This window comes from Emydura macquarii, unplaced genomic scaffold (genome assembly GCF_026122565.2).
Source record: "Emydura macquarii macquarii isolate MOO-44397 ecotype Brisbane River unplaced genomic scaffold, CSIRO-AGI_Emac_v2 contig_1027, whole genome shotgun sequence".
In the NCBI taxonomy this organism is placed as follows: Eukaryota; Metazoa; Chordata; order Testudines; family Chelidae; genus Emydura; species Emydura macquarii.
This window is the reverse complement of record NW_027131164.1, coordinates 21,569,676-21,595,076: the sequence shown is the minus strand read 5'-3', so window position 1 is coordinate 21,595,076 and position 25,401 is coordinate 21,569,676. Positions and strand designations below refer to the sequence as shown.

General features: G+C 41.2%; 1 protein-coding gene across 1 annotated transcript; it reads right to left on the bottom strand.

The window, feature by feature from the left end:
• Positions 1 to 1,724: 1,724 nt before the first annotated feature.
• Positions 1,725 to 21,640, bottom strand: LOC137150859 (protein CLN8-like). The gene is made up of 4 exons (XM_067544898.1): positions 21,588 to 21,640; positions 20,700 to 21,006; positions 6,228 to 6,879; positions 1,725 to 5,562 (listed from the first exon to the last, which is right to left on the bottom strand). The coding sequence occupies exons 3-4, from the start codon at positions 6,768 to 6,770 to the stop codon at positions 5,239 to 5,241; spliced, it is 867 nt and encodes a 288-aa protein (XP_067400999.1). The 5' UTR covers positions 6,771 to 6,879; positions 20,700 to 21,006; positions 21,588 to 21,640; the 3' UTR covers positions 1,725 to 5,238.
• Positions 21,641 to 25,401: the final 3,761 nt, after the last annotated feature.

Here is a 25,401-nt window from a genome sequence, read left to right as displayed (position 1 = left end):
TTATTTTATATTCTTAGAGTTGTCATGTTGTAATGTTAGTCTTAGCTTATAGCTCTTAGCTTTGAAGCAGTGCTTATTCCACTCAATTCCAACTTGAGAAATTAGACACCTCTTTCAACCAAGTCCAGGAAGGGTTTGAGAATACTAGTTTAAAGCATATCATCGATATATATATCAAATAAGTCTTTAAATTTAAGATTGTATTAATCCATTATCCATTGATTATTCATTTTATTTTCTCTATATCAGTCATTTGTTTATTATTTTATGTTATCTTAATAAATTTATAAATTATACAAATGATGGTTATCACTGGAATTTTTCCTGTGTTGCACCCGGGGTCCTTATAAAACTCACCTGAAGCCTGATTAAGGATACGAACCTCATAATCCTTTAATTAGATTAATTGGCAAACCTATTACCCTATTCAATAAATTAATAACCATAAAATCAGGCTACACTTCTAAACCCCTGTTTCTATCCCTGCTCCTGTAGGGCTGGAAGGGTCTAGGTGGAAGCATTGGTTGCTGCTGCGCCTGGGGCCGTGACTGCCGCCTGGAAGCTTGGGGCATGTAGAGGCCCAGAGAGCGAAGACTCAACGGCCCCTACCTGATGCATCTCCACACTCGACCTTGCCCTTACCGGCATTGTGGAGGAGTGTCCGCGCTCCGCGTGCTGTTTCTTCCTCTTCGGTACCGGGGATGCTGCTTGGTGCCGAGCTGAGGTCGGTGCCGTTGGTGCGCTGTGCACCGAGGTTACGCTCGGTGCTGAGGGGGAGCGGGATGGCTCAGACGCCGGTCAGAGCGCTGCCTCCATAAGCAGGGCTTTTAACCGAATCTCTCAGTCCTTCTGTGTCCGCGGTTTAAAAGCCCTGCAAATCTTGCATCTATCTTTCCTGTGCTCTTCCCCCAGGCACTTAAGGCACCGATCGTGGAGCTCATTGAGCAGGAAAGCCTTCCCGCAAGAGGCACACAGCTTAAACCCAGGCGGCTGGTGTATGCCCGGCCGCCCTAAGCCCCTCAGGGACTTTCTATCTAACTAAACTTAACAATATTTAACTACTACTTAAAACTAACTAAATTACTTTGAATAACAAGAGTTCGAACAATGGGGAATGGTACATGCGGAGAGCAAGGCTAGTTCCAGCAACCATTATGGGCGGAAAGAAGGAACTGAGGGGCTATAGGGCCAGCAGTGCCTCATATACCGTGGCATGCGCACGGGACTCTAGGGGGCACCAGAGCCAGCCCTATGGGATCTGCTAAGGGGAAAAAAGTTCCGGGAACTGTGCATGGTGGCGTGCACTCACCTATAGTGGAATGGACATGAGCAATTGCTCAAAGAAGAAGTTTTTATTTGCTTGGGGTTTTGCAAGCTGTGCAATTCGATTAGGCAAAACTTTAAAAACAAGCTAACACTATCTTTTTAAAAGGTTGGGATAGTGTCTCTTTCAAACATTGTACTGTAGTTTTTATTTCATAGACCTTTTCCTCTTTGGTTAAGACAAACCTGAAAATACTTATGCACTCGTGTAGTTACTCACATGCATGTCCTCAGGATCAAAACCTAACTGAGACAAAGGCCGCACAGATGAGCCAAGATACACACAGACTAAAGGAACAATCTCAAAGAGGTGCATTTTTAATCACCTGTACAAAAGACAAACGTTGTGAAGTTGCACTGACATTAATAATCCATAATACATTAAAACCGGGTAATTTTTACTTATTCTTTCATAAACAATGTTAATATGAAAAGTTTTATACTGTGGTTATTCCCAGTTGCTGAACATGACGTTATCTTTAACATATGCAATAAAATATTGTCACTATTCAAAATAATATTTTAATACATATATTACGAAGCTTATTTCATCACTGTAAGGCCCCAGTAGAAAAATTTGAAACTGAAGAATCAGACATTTCATCAGTAAAACAGGGAATGGAAGTATTACAAATTAAAATTATTCCACAAAATACAAACAAACCAATAATGGCATATCATCCAAAAATGCACTATTGTACAATGAACCCAACTATAGCATTTTTTAAAACAGTTTAAACTGACTTCTAAACCTCTATCAAGTGGGAGTCTTCCTGAGAAAACAGGAGAGCTTTCTAAATCCTCAATTATTGTACAAGAAAAATGTACAGTACTTGAACACAACTGACAATCTAGAGCACGGCTTGAGAGTATGGGCTGGAATCTATAGGAGAAGGAAGTCTGTGTTGTTGGTGCTTAGATCATGGTAGGCTTTTAGGTAAGAATAAAAATTGATTTTTACACAACATGATCTCAATGTGAAGAACACAGCACATGAATGCTCCACTTGGACAATTAGAACCAGATACCTGGCGGAAAGTTTGGATCTGTTCGAATGAATATGGAGCACTGACTGATAAAAAGTACTACAATAAATAAGCCCATTCTTTTTGAGGGCAAAGATGAAGTCTGCAGCACTGAATTGGGGAAGGGAGTACATTAACTTGTGAACATTCGGAGTTAGGTACATTTTTTGCAAGTGATGGCAGCAACATACTAAGGGCCTGATCCAGCCCTTGCTGAAGTCAATGGAATCTTTTCCATGTGACAGTGTGATGAGGCCCTGCTAAAAGAGTATGCCAACTTCACGTTAGCAAAACCTATAAATGAACTAAACCTAGTCTAGGCCTACAGCAGCAACAAAGTCTTAGTAGCGTTTAGACATGATTAAACTCTTATCTTTCTGACCTGAAGAAACCTAAACAGAACAGACACTACATTGGTCTAGGTCCAGAGGAATGAGCAAGATATCTATGTATATCTGCATAACAGCAATAAACCTGACCAACTGGTTTACAAGTGGCAGCTCAGATGAGAAACACTCAGGTTGTACAGAAAAAGGAAAAGGTAATTCTGTACATTAATTTGACATGTTGAGATTATAATTTTAGAGGGATACATACCGGGAAAAATTTCTTCATCTCTCCCTTTAACATGTTCTGAACTGGCCTCCTTCCTTGCCACCCCTCTTCATAAAGTAAATTAATTTGATCCCTCTTCTTACATTACGCCAAGGCACACAATTAAAGGTGAAAGTCAGATTAATAAAAATATCACTTTGGCTACATTTTTAACGAGGCTGAAGAACACTTCCCAGTCCCAAAGAAGAATTCAGTTTCGGTACATGTCAACTTCAGTCTCTGGTTCTTTTGCACTAGCAAACACTGGTAGGTTAACAATATTATTAATTAAATACCATTGATGTGCAGGGTGCGTTAACAGGTATAAAATATAACAAGGTTCCTGCCCTGAGCTTCTTTCACTGGCTCAGAACTGTGTTAAATTCCCCTTTCTTCTTTTTCCTAAAAAAGAAATGCTTTTAATTGAAAATTTAAAAAAAAATCAGTGTAAAAAAGGCAATTTTGTTCATAACTGTTTTTATAAAATCAGTTTTACAAAATCTATTTTTGCCTATTAATAGTATTAATAAATAGAATACGAGAGAGAGCTGCACAGCTCTATCGAGATACAGATCCAGTTGCCTAAGCCCATTATGGCCCACACTTCCAATAATAATTTTGTATCCCCAGCACTACTGCTAACCCCAGCCCCTCCAAGTGCTAAAATCAATTCTGGCTTCACTGAGTACTGCTTTGCTGAAGAGACAGAAGATGTACCCTCAAATGATCCAGACACCCAGGAAATACCATAACACACCATTTCAGGAGAAAGGTACATTCCAACATGGTCAGCCTTTAACTCAGCACTACACAAGGTGCTCGAATGATTGACACATGTATGCATCCTACCAGTCATACATGCTAGCCCCCACTGATCACTCAGTTTAGTTAACATTCCTTATGCAGCTGGAATAGGTGAACAAAGGCATCTTTGGAATTGAATCAAAATAACATGGGTCTTTGCAGGCCTGTACAACAGGAGCATTGCCAGGATTCCATACCCATTTAGAATGTGACACTACTGGAAGGATGTCTGGAAAGACCAAATTATCTGACAGGAAGGCATTTCATTCAGCCTCATTCAGACTCTCTCTTTGCTCTGAAGGTGCTCAGAATGGCTAAATGTCACCAATGAGATCATAAATGCATTAGACACGTTCAGGTGTCCAGTTTACCATTTGAAGACCAACATTATGGCACTTGCAGAGCTATATTGGTGGATGTTTTCCAAGCAGACAATGGAGAAAAACTGCTATTGACAAGGGATGAATTTATATCTGCTATCAAGAGGGCAAATTATCAAGCAATGGAATGGCTCCAGGATGATCAAGTGCATCTAGAACTATCCTTCCCTATCAGGCACAGATGGGTTTTGGAGGATGGACTGATCACACCAATTATGCATAAAATACCAAGCACTCCCAAATCAGTTCTTCTGTCAATCGAAAGCGCATGTTGAAAGACAAATTGTCACCACCTTACAAATGTCTGGCCAGCCATCTGCCTTATACTGAGATGTGTGAGTATGACATGGATGAGGATCAATGTGATATTGTATCTAGCAGTGGAGCCTTAGACAGAGATGACACTGATGATGAGTTTGACATAATTTTTTCAGTCCTACATATCAAATCTAACCTCACTGGGATTACCAAAGATCAATGTCTTTTCTCATGTAAAAAATACATCCCTGCATATTTTTAAAGTATAATTTCAAAAGTTGGTATTTCATTATTTTGTTGAGTATATAGCTACATAATTGGTTGGGGTTTTTCGTGTTTGGCCCCATTGTGTTTGTGGGAGGAAGGGCTTTTGAATAATACTGAACTTGACCAATTTCAGACGAAGTTGTATTATCAAAACTTCCACTAATTGGAGGACCTAGAGCTGGGAGCGGGGGGGATACACAAGGGAGATCCCCCCTGCCATCCTGCAGATGGTAACAGCATTGAAATTATGATTCTCATGAATCAAATGATGCCTCCCGTAGCTTTCTATCACTGATTTGCCACTTCCCCCAGAAGTGAAATTTTATTACCTTATGCTCCCGGACTGAAGTCACCAGCATGAATCCTCACTAAGTCAAAGATTTTGTATGTGTGTGTATTTTAAATACAGACAGCCACATTTTAAAACGTTTTTGATGAATGAGTATAGGATATAAATAGCAATCTACAAAGCAGTCAATATATTCATAAACTTCTTGTAAGCAATTCTATTTTCATGAACTCAGCAGTAAATCTGCACCATGTTCTTCTGGTCATACTTTACCATTACCCTAATAGCTATTGTAGGACTATTTCTTCTTCTTTTGAAATGTTTCACTATTTAATTTTCCAGAGGATCCAAATACAGCAGTGAAAAATGAAAAGTTCCAGTCAACTGGACCGAAGAGCCGCCGAGTTGATCTGTATATCCAGTATGGATTAAGGATTAATGTAAGTGTACTTAACCCCATGAGGAATACAATAAAATGTGGAAGTCCCAGATTTTCCACCACATCATTCCAATTGGAAATACACACCCACCACATGTGATAAGCAAGGACCATGCGGCAGTGTTGCATATGGATCAGTACCCATTGGTTTGCCTTCCAAAAAAAGGTATTAGCACAGCCAATCTGGAACAGACAACAACAAAGAAAGAGAAATGAGATTGCAACATAAACGATAAGGCAGTCAGTTTTCTATAAATAAGACAAGCCGCTTAGAATTGATTATGGTTTGGGAGGCAGGCCAGATTACTTCTCTCCCAACATGCATGGCAGAGCTCTCTAAGGCTGTTCTCCCTCTCTGCATCCATAGAATGTACTTAAACACTTAGATGTGTGAGCACGCATGCACATACCATTAGTCTCAAGCAGAAATTTAATGGTCTGTGTTAAGATTGTTGGAGCCGATGAGCTATTCTCATGTTACTATTTTCAGTCTTAAAAAAAAAAAACTTTTAAAAATAGGATTTGGTCACCTAATCTTTAATCCTATGCACTATATCCCAACTAGTGTGTTTTAAAGTAAGTTTTATACATCTTCCCTTTGTGTTTCTTTGCTACAAAGTGGGTAAAAAAATTTTTTTTTGGACAATATAAGTATTTTAAGAGTGTTCAAATTAACGATTCTCATTGCCAATTCACTTGAAGTTTGGCAGAATAGTTCTGGGATCAAGGAAGAATTTATCTCCAAATTTGGAGGCCAATACTTCTTTGCAATTTTTTTTGAGGCGGAGGCAATGTGAGGTTTATAACAAAAACTTGTATCACGAATAATTGATATAACAAGTTCTTACCCTTACAAGCATCCAGTATATGCAAATTGAAGGAGCGCTCATCTCAAGTAGCAATCCCATCAGGGGTAGATAGTGTCCACACTTTACATTAGTTATCAGACCAAGAAGCACAGCAAAGGCAAATAAATGATGAACTACCATGAACACATCACATATCCTGAAAACAATATTAGACACATGAACAAGTACATTTTCAGCCAAGATGTAGCCAGAGGCTATTAAGCAATGAAACCAGCTCCATTTTTGCTGTGAATACACTTGGTCAGCTTGAAAAACTGGATCTATGAGCAAGGCCCACAACCCAGCTACACAACTCTGAATTCCAAGCAAGCCACGTGTGATAGCTATGTTTGAGAAGACCTTCTCCTTTGCTGACAAATTGCGATAACTGGTAATGATCCATGAGGACAGCCAGTGAACTAGAAGAAATACACCCAGGTAGATGAAAAATCCAGCTGCTACTAACTTCAAACGAACATCCCATAGAACATAGTCCCAGTCAAATATGACTCTGGACATTGCATCATCATTTTCAAGATTCATTTCTTCTTCTCTAAATCAAAGTATTAAGACGAAGTCTGAAGCTTCTCACCCACGCGTTGGTCCTCTTAAGGCTACTGCGCCTGTGCTGTTACATGGAGCAGAAAACCATCTGCAATTAAAAAAAAGACAGAAGAGACTTGTAGAGAATGGCTGTACGTATGTGTATATATATGATCCTCCCATTTATGAAAGCTCATTAGTTTCACTACAGTTTAGAGTTTGTTACAGTTTCCACTGATATTTCCAAACAGTTTAGAACTTACTTAAAAAAACCTGTTCAAAGCTGATATTTGGCCTTCAAGGTCTCAATCAGGTGTATAAAATAGAAGATGAGACATAGAGAAAGACTCCCTGTTTCCTTACTTTAGTCCTCAGGGAATTCTGCACCAAAAAATTAAAAATTCAACACACAATATTTTTAAATTCTGCATATTTGGCTTTTCAAAATAACACTATATAATCATGCCAGCTTCAATTATTTTGGTAATTTATTTCAAAATACCTATCAGCAACTATGATCATATCTACACTACCACTTATGTCAGCAAAACTTATGTCGCTTAGGGGTGTGAAAAGAACAACCCCTGATCATCGTAAGTTTCACTGGCATAAGTGGTAGCGTGCACAGCACTATGTCAATGGGAGAATGTCTTAGGTACCACCACTCTTTATATGTTTATTTATTAGAGTAGCTACACAAACGATCTTACAGTGGTGCAGCTGCATCGGTACAGCTGTTCCGCTGTAAGCTCACTAATGTAGACATGGCCTAAGTCTTTAACAATACAAACACACACAAAAATTCCCTCAGGAGTAGAAAGTTGAAGAAACCTCTATGACAGCCCAGTTCCTGTTTCTCTGCCTCCTCCCTCCCAGAGCCCAACCGCGGGCCCATCCCCACCCCAGCCCAGACACCCCCCCTCCCCCCCCCGTTATTCCCCAGAGCTCAGTTGCGGGGCATCCCCAGCTCAGACACTCTTCCCACTCCTCTCCCAGAGCCCAGCTATGGAGCACCCCTCAGCCCAGACATGCTCTTATCCCCCAGACACCAGCTGCACTTGTATCCCCTCCCAGAGTCCAGGGATCCAGAGAGAGAAACAGCCTGATGCTTGGGTCCCAGGCTGGCATAGAGTTTCCTGCATGCCACCTCCTTCCTGCAGGGCATATTGGGAAGTAGAGCCTTGCGCGGGTACAAATATGTGGATCCGTATCCACTGGAATAAACTTTTACCCGATCTGCAATCTGCCCTCCCTCTTTTAGATTTAACCACATCCATACATCAGATGTTTTGGAGCCAGCAGTCCACCATCCGCTGTTGAGCCCCTACCACCACAAACAACTGGCCACAACAGCTGATCAGCCCCGCCTGCCCACCTAACAGTTAATCAGCTGTTCTGGCCATGTCCTTGGCTGGCAGTTGCTCCAGCCTGGCCCCAGAGGTCACGGAGGTCCATGGATATAAAGCAGATATTCATGGATTTGCAGGGCTCTACAGCGAATCACAGTTGCTGGAAACCCTCCAGCTCACTCTCCGTCCCCCTAGCAGTGTCTTCTATTTGCAAGCTGGAGAGCTGGGCTCGGCCAAGTCCAGCACCCCCTAGTGCCAATTCTGCAGTGTCAATCCTGTGATGGAAAAAGGAAATTCTGAGGAGAACATTAATTCTGTGCAAATTCTGCATTGCACAGTGGTGCAGAATTCCCCCAGGAGTGATACTTGCAGAACTATTAGTGTCAATGGATATTACAGTCACAAAAATTCACCTATTGTTCTCTAGTTATATAAAAATATAATACCTTTTCCTGCTCACTTTCCTTACCAGATTTTTTCCCCTTCCGGCTAATTCTACATACACAGAATACATGCTATTCTTTTTTTATCTTTTTCAAGTCTTCCTTTGTCTTTATAATTCATACCTCAAGAAGTCAATATATTTTTAATATGATCTTTCAACAGCATATATGCAAATACATCCCCCACCCCACCATCTTCTTCACAGAATGCTTGAAAATGGTTGTATGACCAATTTTTTTTACTTCTAACAGTTAACATTCCAAGAGTGAACAAAAACAACTACTATGAACATAAATGAAAGGGGCCAGTGCTAACGGGAGAAAAACACAACAGAGGCTTATAATTCTTTAGCAGTGTGTTTAAGCATCACTGAACTTTCATTTTTTCACACGTAGGGCCCTCTGAGTATGTGTGACACACTGTACCTAAAAATAACATCTTGTACCCACTTATTCACCACTGTTATATGATTATGATATGTTTTGTACAAAATATGCCCTCCAAGGTATCATTTGAGAAGTCATGATCTGTTGACCATTACTACCCTCTTGAATTATATGTATTTCCATTGTATGTGAAGTTTTGCTCCTTTTGTTATTGAAGTATGTTGTGAGTCTGGAATATGACACAGTTAGCATTTCAGTGGCAACAAAGGAGCAACTAAAACCCACAAGACAGATTTACATCAGGACTAGCTGGCCATGTGTTGATGGCCCATTTAGGAGAATCTACTTTCCCAGTGCCCTCCCCCCAAAGACTCCTGAGAAACCATGTACATAATGGAGGCTATTTAACCCCTATGACTCATCAAGGATCTTTCCAACACATGGGAAAAGAGTATAAAATGAGGGACAATGACATCACCACTTTGCCTGTCTAGCAAGAACATTTGGAAGAAAAATAGGAAGCCTCTGTGAACTGGGGAAAAGGGATGGTCCTAGTTAGTATGAATTGTGAACTGAACTCTGCCTGCAACATCCAGTAGGGAGAGAAAAACGATCTGATTCAAATCTTGCTTAGTCTGATAACATTTAGGATTAAGGCCTTGTCTACACTAGAAAGTTCTGTTGACGATAATTATATTGGTGATAAAAGCACTGTAATTACAGCACTCGCGCCTGTCCACACAGCACTCATTTTATCACCAAAACGCGTCCACACTTGGTGCTGTAGTATCGACAGTGAGAGCAGTGCATCATGGGCAGCTATCCCACCGGGCAACTCGGCAGCATCTGCCACTAGGAATTCTGGGGTGGGGGAGAGGAGCGTGGAGCAGCAGGAGTGCTGGCTCAATGTCCCATGGTGCATTGCGTTTCCGTGCCATCATTAATTGCATTGCTGGCAGCGACTCACACCATTTTTTCAATGGCTCCCCGCCGTTTACTGCGCGCCCACCATTTCTATCTGAAAAGATAGATCCCGCACTCCACTCCACTGTTGCTTTCAGTGTTCTGAACACATCACGGCTGGTCGCACAGTACATCATGAGTTCCGAATCAGAACAGGAATCCGAGGAGCCTGATCTGCTGAGTGACATGGAGACAAACAGCACCACATTGCTGTTGTCATTCATAAAGCAACTGCACACGGTGAACCTCTGCATCTGGGCACGTGAGACAAGCACTAAGTGGTGGGATTGCATTGTTATGCAGGTCTGGGATGACGAGCAGTGGCTACAGAATTTTTGAATGCACAAAGCCACCTTCAAAGAACTCTGTGCGGAGCTGGCACCTATCCTGCGATGCAAGGACACCAGAATGAGAACTGCCCTCTCAGTGGAGAAGCACGTGGCGATCACTGTGTGGAAGCTGCCAATTCCAGACTGCTACCAGTCAGTCACTAATCAGTTTGGTGTCAGAAAGTCCACCACTGGAGCTGTGTTATTGCAAGCATGCAGGGCTATTTATCGCATTCTGCTGCGAAGAACCATGACTCTGGTCAATGTGCGTGAAATAGTGGAAGGATTTGCAGCGATGGGTTTCCCTCATTGTGGCAGGGCAATAGATGGCACACGTATCCCGATTTTGGCACCGGACCATCTCACGATGGAGTACATAAATAGGAAGAGATACTTCTCTCCCAACTTCTCACCAACTGAACTGTTCCCCGGCTCCGGATCATCCTTCAGCTCCACTTCCTCGTCAATGACCTCTTCATCGGGGTTGACTCTGGTATCCGGTAGCACGGGGACAGAGGAGGTGTCTACGGGCGTCTTGGGGCTGGATGTGGGGTCACCACTGAGAATGGATTCCAGCTCTTTTTAGAAGTGGCAGCGCATTGGTTCTGCACCAGAGCGACCTCCCTAGCCTTCTGATAGTTCTGACGCAGCTCTTTGATTTTAGCTTGGCACCGCAGCGTGTCTTCCTCATAGCCCTTCTCCGCGATGGCATGAGAAATCTGGCTGTAGATATCAAATTTCCTTTCGCTAGAGCAGAGCTGGGACTGCACGGCTGACTCTCCCCAAATGCTGATCAGGTCTAGCAGCTCCAGTATGCTCCAAGTGGGAGAGAGTTTGCTGCGTGGAGCTGCCATGGTCAGCTGGGAAGATGAGATGCATGCTCTCCATGCTGATCAAGCACGAAGTGGAATACAAATTTCAAAACTTCCCACAACTTTAAAGGGGGCGGGTGGCTGCAGAGCAGTGGAGTTCAAACGAATGTCCAGAGTGGTCAGGATTGGCATTGTGGGACATTTCTGGAGGCCGTTTAAGATGACAAGAACACACAAGAGTGTCAACATTGATGCTTTTTTAACAGAAGTTTGGCGGAAAAAGCTTTATGCCTCTCATCAAAGTGGTTTTATTTTGTAGACAAAACAGGACAGTTTTGTCAACAAAAGGGTTATTGCAGTGTGTGTATACCAGGACTGGTCTCTAGTGTAGACCAGGCCTTAGACTGTGATTTTACCTTTTATTTCTTAAATAACCAACTTTGACCTCTATGACTAACACATATATTCACTTAAAATTCATCTTTCTGTAATTAACAAACTTATTTTAATGTTTTATCTTTACCAGTGAGTTTGATTAATTGGGGAATTTGCACAGATTACATAGGCTGTGTATGTCCATTACCCTTTGATGAAGTGGTGAGCTAATTAATGAGCTTACACCAATCAAGAAAGTCTCCAGTGGTATAAAACGGTACAGTTCTTGGGTGCAAGGTTGGGGCTGGGGGGATTTGCTGGTGTCTCCCTGTGTACAGTTCATGAATGGCTGTGAGATCATGCATGTTACTTTGGGTGTGCCTTCACATGCCAATGTTTGAGAGCAAAGCCTGAAGAGGCTGCTTGTCACTAGCAGAGCAGTGTGAGAGGTACTTTGATGCAGAGAATTAAAGGGGACACAGCGGTCCCACAGTTCAGGTTGTTCCCCGAGGGTGTCACAGTATGTCTACAGCATATTTTACAACTTGCAGCTGTGAGTCTCTGAGCCCAGATCTACAGCCTCAGACTTGCGCTACAGCACTAAAATCAGCTGTGTAGATGTCAGGGCTCAAACGGGAGCTTGGGTTCTGAAATCCAGGGAGGGGGTGAGTTTGAGAGCCCAAGCTGCAATTTACAGTATTGTTTAGTGCCTTAGTGTGAGCCCAAGTCTGTAGACTTGAGCTCTGACATTCATTGCTATTGCTTTTAAAACATAGTGCAGATATACCCTAGGAGTCTTTAGGAATCAAACATACACACACAGTTTACATCAACAAACCAGCCACTATGGGCCTGATTCTCATTTACACTTAGTCATTTTACACTGCCTGGAAGTATAAAGGAGCCTTGAACTATTGGAGCAAAATAACATGGCCTCAATGTAAATAAGAATTGGCCCCTATATCTGTAGTACATGTGCCCTAGACTGTTTTTGTCTAGAAAAAAAGAGAAAACCAGTAATATTGTAAACATTTTCTTAATTGTATGTGTATATTAACAGACCTTTGATACACACAAGTTATGTACTTTTTGTCTCTTATGATCAGAAATTTTTAATCTTTTTCTGTTTCATCATATTATATAAAGAAAACTTTTCAAAGTTTAAAGAAAAGTCTTTGGAGCCTTGCTTCTTACAGTTCTCTCTTCTATGAGGTGTTTTAATTATGTATGCCGCACCACAGGTGTGCACATTTGTAGGCCTTGCATACACAAAGAAAAACAGAAGAAGGAAGCCTGAGAAATGGACAACGGACAAAGCAGGAATTCACAGTGGGCCTTGTAAATAACGTAGCTAGTGTAACAATCTTGGGGTTCATTAAACAATTATCATAAATAAATAAATAAATAAAATAATTATATATCATATAAAAATAATAGTATATATGATATATAGATAAATACAAATCATTATACTTGGACAGCAACTGATTATTTCTTAAAGCCACCCTTTAATGATCACTTCTTTAAGGATTTCCAATGATTCATCTCTCTCCATTTCCTCTCTTATTTGTTACAGTTTCCTATTAGCTGTGGGAATTGACTGTACAATCAGATCTATATAGGCTTGCATCTCTGTCTCTAAAGTCTTCTCTGGTTTTATGGGAGCCACTGCTCTGGAAAGTGTATCTGTTGGGAACATGAATATACCAGGGGTGTAAGTCACAACCAAATCATACTTTTGCAGCTTTATCATCATTCTTTGAATCTTTAAGGTACAGTCATTTAGCGGTATGCTATATAATGCTATCAGGGGCTTGTGGTCCATTTCAACTTCAACTGTCTGTCTATAAATATACTGATTGAATCTCTCACAGGCAAACAAGATTCCTACAAGCTCCTTCTTGATTTGTGCGTATCTGGTTTCTGCCTCAATCAATGATTTGGCTGCATATGCCACTGGTTGCCAGCAATCCTCAGGTTTCTGTAAAATCACTCCACCTTCTCCCAACAGTGAAGAATCTGCTGAAATTGTAACAGGCCTTCCTGGTACATAGAACTTCAACACTGGTTCTTGTATCAGCTATTGTTTTAAACCTTCCCATGATTCTTCCTATTCAGCACCCCACCACCATTCATTTTTATTCCCTAGGAGTTTTCTCAAAGCCACTGCTTTGGTAGATAGATTAGGTATGAATTTTTCAAGAAAATTAACCATTCCCAGGAACCGTTGGACATCTTCCTTTGACTGGGGACATGGCATCATTTCAATGGCTGAAATCTTCCTCTTATCAGGTTTTATACCTTCATTGGAAATAATATCCCCAACAAAAGTCAGTTCTGTAACCCTAAAACACATTTCTCCCTATTTAGTTTGAGGTTTGCAGTTCTAGTTGCATTCAGGACTTCCCAAAGTCTATGATCATGCTCCTCTTTTCTTGATCCTCAGATGATGATGTCATCCAATGAGGTGTCAACACCATTAATATGTTCATAGAGCATATGTATGGTTTTGTGATACACATCTGGTGCGGAAGCCCTGCCATAGGGTAAGCATAAGAATCTGTATTTTCCAAATGGGGTATTAAATGTGCATAATTCTGAGCTTTCTTCAGTTAATTTTAGCTGCCAAAACCCTGAGGCTGCATCGGATTTACTGAAATACTGAGCATTTGCAAATTGAGCCATAATCTCTTCTCTGGTTGGTAGTTTGAAATGTTCTCTTTTTATAGCCTTGTTGAGGTCTCCGGGATCTAAGCACATGTGTGGCTGACCATTACTTTTCTCCATGATGACTAGGGAGCTCACCCATTCTGTTGGCGCCTCAATTTTGTGTATTATTTGCATTGCTTCCATCCTTGCAAGCTCAGCCTTCAGTTCATCACAGAGTGCAAATGGCACTTTTCTACATGGGTGGATAACTGGAAGGACCTGCTTGTTTATCCGGATTGTATATTTACCCTGCAAACAACCCAACCCTTGAAAAAGGTCATGATATTCCCGAAAGAGTGCCTCACGGCCAGGTTCAGTATGATCTTGTAGTGAGAGCACCTGTTTTACCAGACTGAGTTTCTCACATGCAGCAAGGCCTAAAATTGGTGTCACTGTGGCACTACAATGAAAGGGATCCTGTTCACTGTATATGGTGTTTTTATGGTTAATGCTAGCAATGCACCTCCACTTCACTGGTATATTTGTTCCAGAATAACCAGTTACTTTTATTTTTGATGGTCCCAGTTTTGGTCTTATTTTCTGTCTCTCATAATCCTGTTCAGATAGAATATTAACACGAGCTTCTGTGTCCAGTTTCAGTGGAATAATTGTTCCGTTCACTGTCAGAGGCAGTATCCAGTCCCTGTCATCAGGCTTGCTTGATCCCAGTACATCTATGAAAAACTCAACCAGATTGTTTTAACTGAAAGCAATTAACTTTTCTGCATTTGGGATTTGCAGCATTTTGCAAAATGATAATTTCCCCCACATTTTTATGACAGAGTTTCCCAAAGGCAACAGACTGTTTGAGGCCATGCTGTGATCCACACACTCCACATAAACGTCTGCACCCAGTCTTCCTCCTAGCAGTGGTTTTCATAGTGAGTGATTCCACTTTTTGATTTGACCTATTCAGGCTACATTCTGTTTTACTTAGCACATGGATAACCCCTTCTGGTGAACTCAGCTCTTTGGCTTCTGCTTTTACAGTTTCTGCTACCCTGCGTGTTTGGAGAGCTTTTTCTAACGTTAAATCTCCTTTACGGAGCAGTCCCTCTCTTAACACATTGTCTTTAATGCCACAAATAATTCTCTCTCTGGCCAGAAACACTATCAACTCCCCGAAGTCACAGGTTTTACTGAGTTGCCTTAATTCTGTGACACATTGCTCTATGGTATTATCAGTTTTTTGCATTAAGTAAAAAAATTTGTCTCTCTCAAAGGTTTCATTCCTTTTCGCCACGCAATGTTCCCCAAATGTAGTCAGTATTTTATTTAACTTCATGCTTTCACCTTCTTCAAACATAAGGTTGTTATAAATATCCAATGATTGATGATTTCACTTTATCATTTTTCTTCTCTGCCCCTACCGCTGCTAACTACAATTCACATTTCTGTCTGAATTTTTTCCCAGTTCTCTTAAACATTGCCTGACAACTGCAGTCAGGATGGAGGTTGCAACACAACCATTTTGGGCTTTTTACCTCTTCTTAAGCTAGTCAAGCTGCTATTGTGCTCACCAAATACATGCAAAAGCCTTTGTGCCAGGTGCTCCACATGCTTCTCTGGTGTCTCTGTTTGTCTCTGCTTTCAGTTGCAAACACAGGAGTTAACTTCAAAATCACTGCACTTTTCTTCTCATTCAGCATTTCTGACACATTGTAACAATCTTCGGGTTCATTAAATAACAAACAAGTGAATGAGAAAGAGCTAGAACTTTAATAAAACAACTGGAGAGCTTCTGTAGAACTGCTGCACACAACCATGTGGTGTTCCCAACCCCGCCTCCAGGGCCCATCTCCAAATTCCTGTGTTCCCAATACTGTCCCTTATGAGGGAGTCCCTTATGAGGGACAGAAGCAGCATCTCCAAATTATAATCTTTTCCAAACATATCTTTACATTTATCTACAGCTAGGAGATAAAAACATAGAACAAGAGTAAAGTGTGATAAGCTTGCAGCTGCAGCTTTGCTTATTAGCACAGTTTATAGCACATGAATAGCTCATGACATAATATATACAGAGCCTGGTTCACACAATTAGTAAACCAATCGTTAAGCGTGTGATATAATATAGAATGTAATGTATGTGTGTTAGTCTGTTTTGCAATATTTATATAATCTGATTTATAATTATGTATTTCAGAGGTGTGCTTCCTCACCTACCCCACTACACCTGAACCTGATCACTTCAGATGCAGTGCTCTAAAATGCCAAAGAAACCTTCATGACAAATCTAGATTCAAACAGAGTTTTTGGATCCCAGAGAACTGGACAAAGTGTTCTGGATAAGCTAAGTGGAAAAGGTCTCAGAGGGAATCCCAGAAATGGTGTTCTGCTTGCAATTTGGAATATCAGACACCAAAAATTAGGGCATAATTCTACAAACCTTGTTCTATTAAATGGGACTACTTACACAAGTAAGCACTGACAGGATCATCATGTGAAAATGTGAACAGAATTGCATGGTCAACTTCTGAACAGAATTAGATCACTTTCTAAAGATTTTTTATTCCTGAAGCTAACTCAAAGGATAGGACATAGAAAAACAACCACCTATTGCCTTCCCTAGCATCACAGTTAACTGTATTTTCCAGAATTTTCATGCTAGGGGGCATAAAGTTAATTAAAACTTTCTCTACATGATTTAGTTTAAAGAAGCTGAATGTTTGCTTTTGTTTTGTTTTAAAATATTCATGATTACAGGTCCATTTTGCTGATGCATTAGACTAGATCGCTGTTACTGCCGGACATAGCACATCCTGTCAATATGGCTGGGGAATAACTGCCCAGAGAATATCTAATTTAACACAGTTTGACTGGGAGCTCTGATGTGAACAGACTGCAGAAGAAGAGACTCACACCATTGTATATTCAAGTGACTCATTGGGCTCTGTGAGGGCATCTGGTGTGCCCATGGCAACCCCTATATAAGTCTTTTGTATCTGTTAGCAAGTTGAAGTTTTGCCCAGCATAAATAAAAAGATTCTACAGAGATGATTTCATTCCTGCTCCCCAATATAATAAATAACAGAAAAGGAGGATAGCATCCTGATAGCTACAGTGCAAAGGAATATTGCTTATTCATGTTCTCACAGGGCCTGATTCTGTTCTCCTTTATATCAGACCAAATCCACTGGCCCTTCCTTCCTACTGCCTTGCATCCTGAACTAGTGGGAGAGTTGAAAATTGTAATTTGATAGCATTTTACACTCACTCTGCATAGATGTATACAACTGTGCAACATATAAGGAAGTGAAGAATCAGGCCATTAACGTCAGCAGAGTTATGCTGGTGTGAAGAGAAACCTTCCTCTCTCAGCTCATCAAAAGAATGCAAAGGAAGCAAAACACTCCTTCTCTCCCTTCCCCCCACCTCCTGCCAGTACCAGCATAGCTACTTACAGCTCTCTAAATACAGTGGTTCACAGGTTGTGTGAAATTCCCCTGACTTCATGTTAGTTAATATTGTCTAATCCCCATTTCCTTCTCCTCACAAGAAGGAACAGCACAACATACAGAAAATATTTGCAAAAGAATCAGTACAGGAGGGAAAAACAAAAACCAGAAGGAACTAACAATATGCATGTTCTCCTGAGCCCCCCTTAGACAGTCAGTAAAGTGAGTGCTTTAGTTAATAAAGCCCTTCTCCACACAGCATCCTTTGCATGCTACTTACTGGCTGACTGCAGTGAAGTCAGGGTTGCTTCTTCCACCTTTGCAGATGCAGCTGGAATGAAATAGAACTGATGGGCAGGATCCCCTTGGAGGCTAATATGAGAGGGAAAGGAGTCCAGGAGAGCTGGCTGTACTTTAAAGAAACCTTATTGAGGGCACAGGAACAAACCACCCTGACATGCAGAAAGCACAGCAAATATGGCAGGCGACCAGCTTGGCTTAGAAACAAAGTCTTCCGTGAGCTTAAACACAAACAGGAAGTTTAAAGGAAGTGGACGCTTGGTCAGATGACTAGCTGCTCAAGTATGCAGAAGTGAAATCAGGAAGGTCAAAGCACAACTGGAGTTGCAGCTAGCAAGGGATATGAAGGATAGCAAGAAGGGTTTCTACAGGTACGTTAGCAACAAGAAGGTCAGGGAAAGTGTGGAAAAGGCTAAAGTACTCAATGCATTTTTTTCCTCTGTCTTCACAGACAAGGCAAGTTCTCATACTACTGCACTGGGCAGCACAGTATGGGGAGGAGGTAAGCAGCCCTCAGTGGTGAAAGAACAGGTTCAGGACTATTTAGACAAGCTAAACATGCAGACGTGCATGGGGCTGGATGCAATGCATCTGAGGGTGCTGAAGGAGTTGACTGATGTGACTGCAGAGCCATTGGCCATTATCTTTGAAAACTTGTGGCTATCAGGGGAAATCCCGGATGACTGGGAAAAAGCAAATATAATGCCTATCTTTTAATAAGGGAAGGAGGAGGATGCAGGGAACTACAGACCAGTCAGCCCCACCAGTCCCTGGAAAAATCATGAAGCAAGTCCTCAAGGAATCCATTTTGAAGCACTTGGATGAGAGGAAGGCTATCAGGAACAGTTAGCATGAATTCACCAATGGCAAGTCATGCCTGACCAACCTGATTGTTTTCTATGATAAGATGACTGGCTTTGTGGATGTGGGGAAAGTGCTGAACATGTTATTCCTTGACATTAGCGAAGTTTTTGATACGGTCTCCCACAGTATTCTTGCCAGCAAGTTAAAGAAGTATTAGTCTATGAAGGGACTATAAGATGGACAGAAAGCTGGCTAGATCATCAGGCTCAATGGGTAATGATCAACGGCTCGATGTCTAGCTGGCAGCCGGTCACAAGTGAAGTGCCCCAGGGGTCAGTGCTGGGGCTGGTTTTGTTCAACATCTTCATTAATGATCTGGAAGATGGGGTGGATTGCACCCTCAGCAAGTTTGCAGATGACACTAAGCTGGGGGGAAGGTAGATACACTGGGGGATAGGAATAGGATACAGATTAGAGGATTGGGCCAAAAGAAATCTAATGAGGTTCAGTAAGGACAAGTGCAAAGTCCTGCACTTAAGACAGAAGAATCCCATACACTGCTACAGACGGGAGACCGACTGGCTAGGCCGCAGTTCTGCAGAAAAGGACTTGGGGGTTACAGTGGACAAGAAGCTGGATATGACTCAACAGTGTGCCCTTATTGCCAAAAAGGCTAATGGCATATTGAGTTGCGCCCCTTAGTGTGCATTCCTCTTAGTTTCAGAGCTCTAAACGCTTGCATGGGTGCGATTGAAAGCACTGAACATGGGGAGAGCTCTTTGTTGATCTGGTAAAGTAGCCCAGAGAGATCAAGAAGGAGCAGAGCGATTCTAACTTGGAATCAATCCAAGCTGCATGACCCCTCTGAAGATGGGAGTTGTCATAACCAGGGGCCAGTAACCCTGAATCCTGCTTAGCCAATAAGCCCACTTCTTCCCTTCTAAGACTCAAGGAAAGCACTTAAAGTCTCTTCACTATCCCCCTTCCCCTGAAAGCATCTTCCCAGCAAAAGCATGTTGCAGTTACTCACATGGCCTTCTCTGCATGCCAGCCTCAGTTAATTCCAGTCACAGCAATGGTCTTTTTGCCCTGGCTCTGATGAAGCTCAGCATTGCCTGCTTGGCTCCCCACTTGTCGAAGCCCCAGCAGTTCCTCAGCAGCAACTGCAGGCTTCTGAGCAAGTCAGGAGCTACTGCTAAGCTGCTGGACAGAGCTCCACAAAGAATCTCCCGTCCCCTTATCACAGCACTGTGACCACAATCTCAGCTCCCAAGTCGGAATAGGAGATTGCAGTGGCAGGCTGCTGTACGCTTTAGCCAGAGTTTAAACAAGAGTCCCAGCCTCTCAGTAGCCAATCCTTTTAAAAGCCCCTTCAAACTGGAGGTCAGTGCATGCTTCCTCTTTCTCGTAAACAAGGTTCCTCTCACTCCTGAAAGCAGAAGTCTCTCTCTTCCCCAAAGCACCACAGGAGTTGTAGTCTGCAGGGCTGGGATTGCAGCACTCAGGATCTTCCTGACCAGAACAAACCCAATGAAGTTCAAAGTCCCCGCTAATAGGGTGCTTACAGGAATACTAGTCCTATTCCTGGACCAAGGATTAATCTCAGACCAATTAGAAGAATTGAATTTCATCTTCAAGTCACATTGAGGAACCATGGGAAGGTTAGAGAGTTGCTTTATTAACTCCCCCCAAAGCATTGGTAAGTCAATAAACACACATTTGGACCTGTTTTCATTACTTTTTAATTTTGTTCCAAACCAGTACAGAGCATGGTCACTGAGCAATATAGCCAAAAACTGTGTTTTAAGTTTAGCAAAAATCTAGAATTCATCCCATTATCAGCATAATATAAGCAGTAGAAATGAATTCTTGGAAGTGACAGGGAAGGACAGGTAAATGGAAGCAGTCAGCAACAAGCAGAAAGAATGCAATAAGGAGTGGTCAGAGATTAAGAGCACTGAAACACACACACACACACACACACACACACGAGTTGTGTAATAAGAAATAACTGGAAAGAGTAACAGGCTCAAGATTAGGACATTCTAGAGAAACATTACCATGAACTATAACTGAATTACTACGTCTAGGTGTATTCAACAGGGAAACATTTTTCTTCTCATTCTCTGAAGATCTCCTTTTGTCAGCATTTCTCACTCCTGGGTCACAGCGTTGAAGTGTGAAAGGCAGGTAGAACATTACAGTCTCTCAAGGTTTTTGAGGTTTCTAAGGACAGCAGTGGCATGTAGAAATCCGTACTTTCCCTCCTTCTCTCCCACTGGTTGTTGCAACACTACCCTGGAGCTTAACTGCTTCTCTTGAAACTTTCTCTTCTCTTCCTACTTTGAGCTGAAAGCAAAGGTTCCCCTAAGAATAATAAGCCAAGCACAAAAAAACTTAATAATCGAGGACCTAAAAAAGAAAAAAGAAAAAGAAAAGCCTGAAAATGTAGAGATAGACACCACCTCAAAACAGATCTCCTTCAACTCTCTGATGGAGAGGAGTGCACAAATGAGGATCTATCAAGAAGAAACGTTCACAGAATCAGAAGGTAACTTATCTAAAGACAACATCAAGCCAGGATTCTCAAGCTAGGGAATGAGCAGCTGAGGGATACCACAAAAGCAAAAGAACAGCAATAAGAACAGGCAGCAAGAACTAGGCCAATGCAAGCAACATGAGGAAGTTTAAAAGGGAGGGGTAAGACAGCTCCTTAAAAGAACATTGGATCTAACTCTCAATCTGTATGCTATATCCAAATCACAACACATAAAAAAGTGGCCAATTTCAATTAGGAGACATCTCAAAGGAAAGTTCAGGCTCATGAGTTTGGGCTCCTCTCTAGAGGCTGAAACCAAGGAACAATGGTTTTAAATGCATGCAGGGAGGATGCCTTGCATATGTTCAAGATGGAATCATCCTCAGACATGCAACAGAGACTGCCTTACCTGAGATCAAAGGAGCCCTGATATGGTCTTCCAGATTTAGGCCAGCCAGAGCCTACAGCTGCAAAATGCAATGAGGCAGCCATTTTTATATGCTTCACTCAGAGATGGCATTGCTTAAAGAACTAGTGTCAATTAAACAAATAGGACCCTTTAACATAAAGCATATGGTAAAGGGGGTCTCTGGAACAGACATATGACCAGGAAAAAAGTATTGGCAGAACTATAGGCTCTTTAAGGCAAAGTATCATAATCCTGATGCATATATAGACTTCTGATGTCAGCGGTAAGAGGACGTGTGGCTAGTGCATGATGTCGTCCAGGAATTTTAGTCTTTGAAATGATTCCTAAGGAGCTGTTACAAGCTAATGCACATTAGAGCAGCCTCAAGGCTACTTTAACGTATCCTAGGAGCTCAACAGCTCCCAGTCAGACCCTGAAAGTCACCTTTGCCTCTCACCTCCACTGCATCAAGAACAACTTCAGCACCCCTGAGGATCTGACTCTATTTACTGATAATGATTGGCGTTCTCACAGTATCTTTTCCTGACAAATACTGTCCTTGACAATCCTAAAAAAATGCCTAATTGCAAACCAATTGACATTGAAGAGGAGGGCAGTGGAGGTGCCCCTTTCCTGTTTTGTAGGTTGATCTTGGGAATAGAGAGCAAAACTATGATATCTCAGAGATTGCTGTTGATGAAACTGCTTTGTTTTTGTTGCCAAAGTGTAGATTCCAAAGGATTTGAGTGTTGTCCTGGAATCTTTAAAGTTATGAAGCCTGTCATCAGTTTTCACGGAGAAGAGAATAGGGCCTTCAAAATGGATTTCTCCAGGTAGTCCAGATGACTGCAGCCATGAACACCATCTCATAGAAATCACTGATGCCATGTTTCAAGCCACCAAATCTGCACTATCCAGACTGTCCTGGAGGGAGGGCAGTCCTGGTGACCAGCTTCCACTCCTCTGCCATTACTGAGAACTCTTGTTTACAGTCCTCTGGTAATCTGTCCTTGAATTTGGCAATGTTCTCCCACAGTGTATAGTCATATTGACTCCAGAGCACCTACTGGTTTGCAATCCTGAGCAGCAGGCCACTTTGACAAATACAGTTTGTCACCAAACATATCAAGTCTTTTTGAGTCTTTGCCCTTAGACATGAAGGTTTGTTGTCTCTGTCTTTCCCGTTCATTAGCAGCTGCCACCACCAGAGATCCCAGGGAAGGGCAAGAATAAAAGTGTTCATACTCTTTAGAAGGGATGAAGTATCTCTGTGCAACTTGTTTTGTTGTGGTAGCCAGGGAGTAGGGTGTTTTATGCATGCCTTAGTTAGGCGTGAACTACCTCCCTGCTTTTAGTGTTTGCCTAGATCTCCCTCAAGCCATGAGACACATATTTGGGAATATTACATAGCAGAGCTTCATAACCATATACATGACATTGCAACTAACATACTACTATAGCACTAATGTTCAGCATGTCAAGAGCATTGCAGAAACACCTTGCATGACATACTGTGCATTAAACAATACACAGTTATACCATAAGGGTGTACATGAATGATACACAACAGTTTCACTAAAAAAAAAAAGATTTCAGTTAGGTGTCAAAGTTCCCCTAAAATCAATGTTTCATGTTAAACGTTTATAAGTTTAGGATAGCTTATATTTTAAAACTTTTATGCGATTAAAAACAGTATATTTAGCAGAAAGATATGGAGAAGCTGGCAGTTTTAGTTAAAAAAAGGTCAGGAAAAGGGGAGAGGAAGAGTGTGGGGGACATGTTTATTCAGGTAAGGGTATCAGATGCTACAGCTGTTATCTCTGTCCTTCATGCAGTTACAAAGCCTTGGCTTTTCTTTTAAAATTTTATATTTCTTTTGTAAAATCTCTCTATACATGATGGGGGTTTCAATCCTGCATCCTGCAATCTAAAACTTTCTTCCCAATTTACAAATGATGACCCGATTACAAAGCCTACATCCTATATTTGTAAACTGCTTTTAGAAAGTTTTTATTTGGTTGGGGTTTTTACATGCTGAGCAATTTATTTAGGCAAAACTTTAAAAACAAGCTAAATGGCAGGATCTCCCTTTTAAACACTGTAATGTAATTTTTATTTCACTAGGCCTCTTTGCTTAAGAGAAACCTGAAAATACTTATGCACATGTATAAAGTTACTCACATGCATGTCCTCAGGATCAGGGCCTAACTCAGAGACATGCCACAAGCTGAGACACATGACACGCTGACTGAAGGAATAATCTCAAAGTGCTGCTATTTTTTAATCACTTATACACCTATAAACATTCTGAAGCTTCACTGACATTAATAATCCACAATACATTAAAAGAGGGCACTTTTTTACCTGTTCCTTTATAAACATTGTTAATATGAGAAGTTTATACTGTGATTATTCCCAATTGCTGAACATGAAGTTATTCTTAACATATGTAATTAAACCGTTTTCAATATACAAAATGATACTTTCAGTACATATATTATAACGTTTATTTCATCACTGCAAGTCACCACTGGAAAAATGTTGAACAGTGAAGAAGCTGACATTTAATCAGTAAAAAAACCAATGGAAGAATCACACAAATTATAATTATCCAACAAAATACTTATTGATGCAAACAAATCAAATCAAAGATGGCAGATTATCCAATAGTGCTTTATTGCATAATGAACCAACTGCATTCAGCATTTTAAAAGACAGTTTAAACTGAATTGTAATCCATGTCAAGTGGGAGAATCCCTACAGTAAAGCATTCTAGAAAGAGAGGGCACAGTATATTAATCCTCAATTACTGTACAAGAAAAAAAATGTACTGGACTTGGACACACTTGGCAATCTGGAGAAAGGTTTGAAAGTTTGGGCTGGAATCTATAGGACAAGGAAGACTGTGTTGTTGGTGCTCAATCATGGTAGGCTTTGTAGGTAAGAATAAAAATTGATTTAATAAACAAAAAAACACAATACAAAGTAAATGTGAAGAGCACAGCACATGAATGCTCCATTTGGACAATTGGAACGAAATATCTGGTTGGAGTGTCTGGATCTATTTGAAAGGACATGGAACACTGCCTGATAAAAAGTACTACAATAATTAAGCCCATTCCTGATGACGGCAAAGATGAAGTCTGCAGCACTGAACTAGGGAAGGGAGTACATTAACTTGCCAACATTCAGAATTAGGCAAAAATTATCCAAGTGATGGCAGCAACATATTAATGGCCTGATCCAGCTCTTGCTGAAGTCAATGGGAGCTTTTCCATATTAGAGTGTGATGAGGCTGTGCTAAAGGAGTATGCCAGCTTTACTTTAGCAAAGCCTACAAATGAACTACACCTAATTTTGTCCTACAGCAGCAATGAAGTCTTAGTAGTGTTTAGGCATGATTAATATCTCATTCTTCAGAGCTAGAGAAACCTAAAGAGAACACGTGCTACCAGTCTAGGTCCAGAGGAATGAGAGCCATATCAGTGTATATCTGCATAACAGCAATAAATCTGACCAAACAGTATATGAGTGGCAGGTTAGATAAGGAACACACACGTTCTACAGAAAGGTGATTTTGTACACTTAAGGTTACTTGTTGAGATTGTAATTTTAGAGGGATACATACCATGAGAACTTCCCTTATCCTTCCCTTTAACAAGTTCTGAACCTCCCTCCTTTCCTGTCACCCCTCTTCAAATAAAATAAATTAATTTGATCCAGCTTCTAATACTATGCCCATGATATTCCAGGTGTTCAAGGTACACTATCAAGGTGAAAAGTAACATTAATACAAATAATGCCCTAGCTACAT